The sequence below is a fragment of the Aulonocara sp. 'chitande type north' Nkhata Bay genome, linkage group LG6 (genome assembly GCF_057382095.1).
Source record: "Aulonocara sp. 'chitande type north' Nkhata Bay isolate Kocher_YH1m ecotype deep benthic linkage group LG6, A_spYH_male_GT1.1, whole genome shotgun sequence".
Classification (NCBI taxonomy): domain Eukaryota; kingdom Metazoa; phylum Chordata; class Actinopteri; order Cichliformes; family Cichlidae; genus Aulonocara; species Aulonocara sp. 'chitande type north' Nkhata Bay.
This window is the reverse complement of record NC_141349.1, coordinates 36,628,460-36,636,304: the sequence shown is the minus strand read 5'-3', so window position 1 is coordinate 36,636,304 and position 7,845 is coordinate 36,628,460. Positions and strand designations below refer to the sequence as shown.

The following is a 7,845-nucleotide window of genomic DNA, read 5'->3' as shown; positions in this document are numbered from 1 at the left end:
CAGGGACATATTATTTTCAAACTGGCTACCTAAATAGCCCAGATACACTCTGTTAAACATACTAAACACTAGTGCAACTACATCTTATAGAACCATAGGTCAGGCTTATATGGGGAGTAAATCACAAGGGGATAAAATAGCTAAACAAGCTGGGGAATGTAAAGAGATGTACTTCTCAATGAATCAACAATAAATATCTTATAGTATAACGTGTAAAATCCTGAAATTAGCCATTCTGATGATTAGGTTTTCCTTCTTGAGGCATTAACTAGTATTTAGTACGGATAAACAGAGGTTTGAGTCTGGGCAGCACATGGTGGAGTGGTTAGCATTGTCACCACATAACATGAAGATCTTGAGTTTGAGTCCTCTGGTTAACTGGGGCATTTCTGTGTGGAGTGGCTGCCCCTTTTCTGTCAATTCTTCCAGAGGTTTCTTCCTGTTACAAGGGAGTTTTTCCTTACCACCGTTGCCAAGTGCTTGCTCATAGAGGGTCATCAGATTGTTGAGGTTTTCTCTGTACTATTGTAGGGTCTTTACCTTACAGTATAAACTGTCTTGAGGTGGCGATGCTACTGTGATTTGTCACTATATGAATTAAATTGAATTTAAATTAATTTTCCATGTTCTCCATGTGCCTGTGTAGGTTTCCATCGGGTACTCCAGCAGTTCAAAGATATGCTCATGTAGTAAGTGTTTTTCTGTCTCTATATATTTGCCCTGAGTAGGAGTGGTAATCAGCTGGGATAGGCTTAGATAGGCTGGGATTGTATTGTATTTTAACACTGTTGTATTGCTACTTTCACTTACTGCATATTAGTATTTCATACTCTTTTAGTATAACACGCACAGCAAAAACAGCCTGAAACAGCTAAGCTAGTTTCAATGCCATTTGGAAGAATTTTCTGAATTTTTATTTTTATTTTTTAACCACAGCAGTCCTGCTTAGAGAGTCATATGAAGGCTGAGGTGAAGGGACAACTCACAAGAATCACTATTCCTCAAAAATTATTGGACACATTGTAGTGAAGCAAGGTTATTTTGTCCTGAACGTGGCTGTTCAGAAACCTCTTTTACTTCTCAGTTTATTTTACTAATTAGTTTGTGCAACACGCCCAACCAATTATAGCAAAACCTATAAATTTCTTTCTGTGCTTCACACATTAGAATAACCAGCAACCAACTGTAATGGGTTAATGCCTCGTCCTGACTTTTAAATATAATAAAATGGCATGATCAATATTTGCGACCTTCAAAATAGGTATCATGATCAAAATATAACACTTTACTGTTTAGGCAGCTATCTTGTCAACAAGTCTGATCATCAGCCAGGCTGTGCTACAACAAAAAAAGCTGACTGGTTTTTATTTTCCTCAATTTAACTTATTATTCCAAAAACTTCAAAAACGTAGTTTTTAGTTTAATTTTAGTTCACCTAATTCAGAAACATGATGGTTGACAGAGAAAATATTCCTCCTGCCAGGGAGGGAAACTCGATAGGTGGTGGTAACACATCCTAAACGCTAGTTGGCGCCCGCAATTAAATAAACGAAGAAGAAGAGCAGACGTCCGTTACGTGCAGTTACTGGCGTTCAATGTCAGTTTGATGCATGTTTTTTTTTAATTACACAGCTAGTTAAACCATTACCGGACTATCATGCAGACAGCCGCACTTAGAGTTTTTTGCCACTGGCCACAGAGTAATAGCACAGCGATGATTCGTCAGTGTTTAAAATGCAGAGGTAAGCAGTGATACCTGGAAGCTACGGTGCTACATGCTAAAAACACTTATCTAACCCTCACAGTATGTAGCGTCTATCAGTGCACACAGTTTACGTTTATCTGTAGGTGTAAGACTAGACTGGGTCTACACTTGTAAACGTAATGTAGCCTAAATCAAATATTTGATAGATTACTCGTCATTGTCAGTTTTCTCAACTCAAACTCTTGACATTTACTTAGTTTGTAAACGAAGTAAATGCGTGACCTTCATAGTGGGCACTTAAGAGTCGTGTAATTATAAATGTTTCAGCTTCAAGGCGGTTGACTGAAGGAGCTTTACATACGTCTTTTACTTTGTTTTAGCACTAACTCTGCAGCAGAGCTCTCGCGCTTACGGAGTAATTCCGCCCCCGCGCGACAGTGAGGAGAAGGAGATGGTGCACCGGATGCTGCGCGTGGACCATGCTGGAGAATATGGAGCCAACCGCATCTACGCCGGCCAGATGGCAGTGTTGGGTCGATCGAAGACTGGGCCATTCATTCAGGTATTAACCGAATAAACTGATATAAACTGATCATTTCATTACTTCTGTGTCACACCAAGATTATAATTTATTTAAAAAAAACAAATAAATAACAGGGGGTTCAGCCCCCAGTTGTTGCTGTGGTTAAGTTTATTGAATTATTATATAAATTTAAACATAACAGAAGCTTTTACAAGAATACTCAAATTACCTTTAATTAAATGATTATGCATAGTACTCTTAGTGTCATGTTTGCCTCTTTGGACAAAGGCAATCCAGTCGAGCGTAACAATCCATTTAAATCTTCCTTCTTCTTCCTTCCTCTTAAATACAATATTTTAAATGAAATAAGCTGAATGATGCAGTGAAAGATGCCCGTATTAGGGTTGATCTTTTTACATACGAGCATGTCTGTTCCTCTCCATCAGCCTGTCACAGCAGCTGCAGCACCATCACGTAAAGCCAGTAAACCGTGCACATGATTTCTGCAGGATCTTGCAGGCAGCTGATGAAATTCAATAAGATGAAAGAACAGGCTGCACATCTCACTGTTGTTTGATGTTAATTCTCAGGCATGTGGTTGATAAACAGTATTTCTAGGGGGTTTCTGAGTCTCCCAAAATTCTGAATCCAGTTCATTTCTCTCTCTCTTTTTTTTTTTAAATTAAAAAAACTTTAGTAAAACTTACTTATAGGGACATATAGACTCCCCTGCAAATTACATCCTGGTTCTTCTACAACCTGAGAAGAATTGTCACATGATTACCAGTTAACCATATAAAAAGTCTAAATTCCCACTGACTGCCACAGATCTTTATCCTAACGAGGACATACACAAGATCTTTCCTTCAGTCAGTTCTCCAGACATGGCACATAGAACTAGGAATGGTTAGAAATAGAGGGTAAACTAACAGAGGCCTTATTGCTCATCACTGAAAGAGCTGATCTCATGTTAGCTGCTGCATTGGATAGTTGTTTCTGTGTGCAGTTTGCACTTTAGCCTCATGGTCCTGATTTTTTTATTTTTTTTTTGTGCAATAAAAATGAAAGTACCCTTTTTTTTTTTTAATTTTCCCTTCCTTTTTTTTTTTTTTTTTTAAATTTATGTTAAAAGTGTCCGTATGTTTTCATATCGCACAGCCCCCACAGTATTAGGGCTGTGCGATATGACCAAAATCTCATATCCCGATATAAGAATTCTATCGTCCGATAACGACATAAATCACAAAAATGTAAAATTTTCTGTAAATTCTGTGAATCTCGGGCAGCTCGTCTTGGGGGAAGTGTTTCCAGCTGCGCGTCATGTAGCTGGAGTCCAGTGTTTTAACCGATGCATGAAACGATACATTTTTATACATAAGTTGTAACGGCCGCCGTTTTCTTTGTGAGTATTTATTACACGGCGTGCTGCGGGGAAAAGCCTGTTCTAACGTTTGAGTCTAAGGTTTATTTTTTAGCACCTGATGGCTCCTTTTTGCTTCTCATCCGTAAACAGTCTGCATACTCTTTCACGTGATTCAGTTTACTTTGAAAAGTCTCAACAGGATCTTGAGCTTTATTGTGAAAGGTTTATGTGGAAAATAAACAAGCGAACACGCGATGCTGTTACCGTTGTTGTTGCTAACGACAATGCATAAAAACAGGCGCTTGTCCGTCCGTAGTGTGATTATATTAAATATAAGAGAAGGAGAGAACTTTAAGAAATTAATATAGCCACTACAGTGACCATCAAAACGATGAAAAAATATTGCCATAAACAATTTATTTTGCAACACCAGGAATCAAACGATAGCGTAAAATGAAACGATAGATGTTTTTATATCGTCATCCGATATATATCAGCCCTAATCAGTATATGTCCCTAAATTTTGACACTTTGCGCTTTTTTTCCTACAGGAAATGTGGGATCAAGAAAAGAAACACCTTGAGAAATTCAATGAAATTCTTGCTGAGAACAGAGTTCGCCCCACAGCACTGTTACCTTTCTGGAATATTGCTGGGTTTGTATTAGGTTGGTACAACACATAAAGACATAATTTTGCTGAGAAGATAAACAAATGCATCAAAGAGTAATGATTATTGAATTTCACAATGGCTCCCTGACGTGTCATTAACAAGTGTATAAACAGTAAGCAGTAGGAAATCTCTTCATTAAATGTTAACAGCATGTATCTCTCTCTTTTGAAGGGGCATCATCTGCATTACTGGGAAAAGAAGGGGCCATGGCCTGTACTGTGGCAGTGGAAGAGAGTATCACTGAACACTATAACAGCCAGATAAGAACTCTGATGGAGAAGGACCCAGAGAGATACACTGAACTCTTACAAGTGAGTCTCTTATCTCCGTAGCTCTGCTCTGTGGTTGCCCTTTACTGTGCATGAAATTCATATTGTTCATTATGAGATTGTGGCAACAGCTGAGTCTAAAGAGGAGCCGAAGGGTGATAATATTAGGCACCTGCCCCTCCAAAAAAAAGAGATTAGAGTCTAGCATACCAAAATGGAAATAATGTTGAATGTTTTTGATTATGGTGATTGTTACAAGCCACGCTAAATAATAATTAATCAATTAAACTCAGTTTCAAGCTAGTTAATACAGCTTTGTACCTAATCGCTAATCGCCTTTTACTAACATTACTACATTTAAGTAAGAGTTATCTAACCAGCAAATAAATAAAACCACCTTAAATTTTGTTTGAGGAAAATTTCATTCAATGATGTCTGTATCCCATTAATGCCAATATGAGTCTGAAATGGTCTCGGTCTTTCCCATATGGAAAAGATATATATAAATCTTATAAAGTTTTTATCTGTCTTGTATGAAACTTGTATGAAAAGCATACAAGAGTGAAAACACATATAAGATCCCTTGAAAAATTATATAATGAAACTTGTATGTTTTGTATACTTACTAAAAAAATATATGAAAGTAATGAGAAGGTGGTCACTTTCATGAGTAAATCATGCAAGCCTTATATGATTTATATATGATTTACTCATGAAAGTGGCCACTTTCATGAGTAAATCACATATGTTTTTACTATTTCTTTTCCATATGGGTTTATAGTTAGCTTGTGCATATTTCTAATTGCATTTATTAAAAAATTACAACTGTCTTTGTTGATTGTTTCACTCATTTATTGTTTAGTGCAATCCTAGCAGCTGGATCATTTTCTTTTTTTTTCTTTTTTGCATGTAAGCCAACCACAGTCAAACCTCTGGCACAGCCTTGTTCTCTTCCTGGATCTCTGTTGACTTTCAGTGTTAAATCTATTCGTGGGTGGAATTTTTTCTGTTTATCTAAGCAGTTCAGTACAGTTCAGGTTTACTTGGAGAGTTTTACAGTTTTATAGGCAATTTCTCCAAGGCTATGCAGCATGATTTTTGACATTTTTGACTTCAGTGCTTTCGCCATTACACAATTACATCACTTAATGGCTACTGACATTTGTTACTGCGCACTGATGCAGGTTGAAGTTTATTTAACTTCTAATTTGGACAAGTTCCACACACCAACGCAGCTTCACAGATCATAGCACATGGAATAAAATTGGCATTTCACCAGTGGCTTTTTCATATATACTGTCAAGAGTGACTCTACCTCTCTGGATGTTTCCAGATGGGGACAAAGCACTTTTCAGCACAAAGCAGTTCTTATTAGATACACATTTTCTGACCACGGTGTATAAAATTTTTCATGACTCAGTTATTTGCAGTTATTTTGAAAAGAAAATGGGTTTAATGTAACCAACTCAAGGCCAAATAGCTTGAGAATTTTGTGCAGTGAAATGTAATTAATTAATTAAATTAATTTGTTTTATCGTGAATATATTTAACAGGTGATAAAGGAATTTAGAGATGATGAGATGGAACATCATGATACAGGACTGGCGCACGATGCTGAAAATGTAAGTGTATTTTATGTCTTTAAATGTAATATATACACACTGCCAGTCAAAACTTTGGACACACCTTCTCATTCAATGTTTTTTTTTTCTTTATTTTTATTACTTTCTACATTATAGATATATGCTGAAGACAGCAAATATATGAAGCAAGATATATGGAATTATGTGTCAGAGAAAAAAATGATAAATAACTCTTATATGTCTTATTTTTTAGATTCCTTAAAATAGCCACCTTTGCTTTGTTGACAGCACCGAAAACTAATTTTATATCAATTAGAAAAATGACTCCACACAGAAATAAATAAATATTGCTTCATTAGAGTATTTAACTGTCTTTACAATTTTTAAGTTGTTGAAAGTACTGCTGCCTAAATGTGTGTTTTGTGTGTGTGTGTGTGTGTTTTAGGTACCTGGATACTGGCTATTAAAAAATGCAATACAGTTAGGCTGCAAAGCTGCAATATATGTTTCCCAACGTATCTAACACTGTTCTTAAAGCAGTTGAATTGTTTTGTTATTCTGACTCAAGTTTGTAAATGACTTAATTTGGACCTGTGTTCTCACTCTGCATCTTTGTAAATGTAAATGAAGCACAACGTACCTGTACCTGATCGTATCTGTTAAAATTTCTGTAATAAATGTCAGGCCTTGGTTCTGTTTTCTGAAGGCAAATTTTTACTTTTGTGTTGTGTTACTTTTGTGCTTGCTGCAGGAAGGTCAGTCTGCCTGTCTGAAAAGTGTCAGTGTTGATGAGAAAGTGAGAAACTGGTGAAATAAAGATACTCATGGACTTTAGATATTTCCATTTGTACATGTATCCAGTTACCCCCACATACATAACATATTTTTCATATAATTGTGCCTTAAGTTGCTTTAGTGTTTTTCTTATCGGCAAGAGCTGCAAAGACCAATATTTTAATAACTTTTAGCTGCCTTTGACCAAAAGCTCGACTCCCTAAACACGCATGATAAGAACATATTAATCCAAGTACAGACACACACACACACACACACAACCACCACTACCACCACCATACCATTCTGTTTCACATGTAATAGTTCATATATCAAGCTGAGCAATGACTTGTCATCCAGGCCTAACTGCTAAGCAGCCTCACACAGCTGTTCTGGGTACATTAGGTCACTGAGCAAGAAGGCTTGTCCAGGGGCCCCTAATATTCATCAGGTTGTGTAGCTTGAGCCAAATGTTCATTCCCCCCCTGACTCAGTATCATTCTGTCCATATGTCCATTCAGTTGTGACCCAAACCTGATTTCTCCTAGTTTTAGCATTTTTTTGAGCATGAGCATATGATACATGCTGACTCATGGCCAGTAGTGGGGGGTATTAATCATCTTGTTGGTTGAGCAGATGATAATAATGTTATTAAAAAAACTGAAATTCTGATATTTATTCATTGTATGTGAATTGATAAATATAAAAAAAATAAAAACCACAGACAGAGTAATAGTAAAATGTTCAGTTTGATTGTGCCATCATAAGTGGTTCAGCCTGCACATGTTAGATGAGATATTGAAATATGCAGATTTCACTTTCAGCTGCTTATTAATGGCGGCTGCCTGACTGCAGGTCAATCTTTACATTTGCTTTATGCTATTGCAGCCCTGTGTGAAGATCCATTTACCTTAGCATAAGGTCAGGTCCTGACTTCAGGGGTTAATATGCAGTTTT

General features: G+C 36.7%; 1 protein-coding gene across 1 annotated transcript; it reads left to right on the top strand.

Annotated features, from left to right (window-relative positions):
- Positions 1-1,538: 1,538 nt before the first annotated feature.
- Positions 1,539-6,831, top strand: coq7 (coenzyme Q7 homolog, ubiquinone (yeast)). Its single transcript, XM_086296716.1, has 6 exons — positions 1,539-1,742; positions 2,086-2,267; positions 4,143-4,257; positions 4,434-4,573; positions 6,085-6,153; positions 6,560-6,831. The coding sequence occupies exons 1-6, from the start codon at positions 1,658-1,660 to the stop codon at positions 6,635-6,637; spliced, it is 669 nt and encodes a 222-aa protein (XP_086152842.1). The 5' UTR covers positions 1,539-1,657; the 3' UTR covers positions 6,638-6,831.
- The last annotated feature ends 1,014 nt before the right edge of the window (positions 6,832-7,845 follow it).

Excerpts from the sequence above, each read along its gene's own strand:
- coq7 (XM_086296716.1), top strand. The coding sequence starts at position 1,658 with ATGCAGACAGCCGCACTTAGAGTTTTTTGCCACTGGCCACAGAGTAAT. Across the intron at positions 4,258-4,433 it reads TATTGCTGGGTTTGTATTAG|GGGCATCATCTGCATTACTG; the intron begins GTTGGTACAACA and ends TCTCTTTTGAAG. Across the intron at positions 6,154-6,559 it reads TGGCGCACGATGCTGAAAAT|GTACCTGGATACTGGCTATT; the intron begins GTAAGTGTATTT and ends TGTGTGTTTTAG.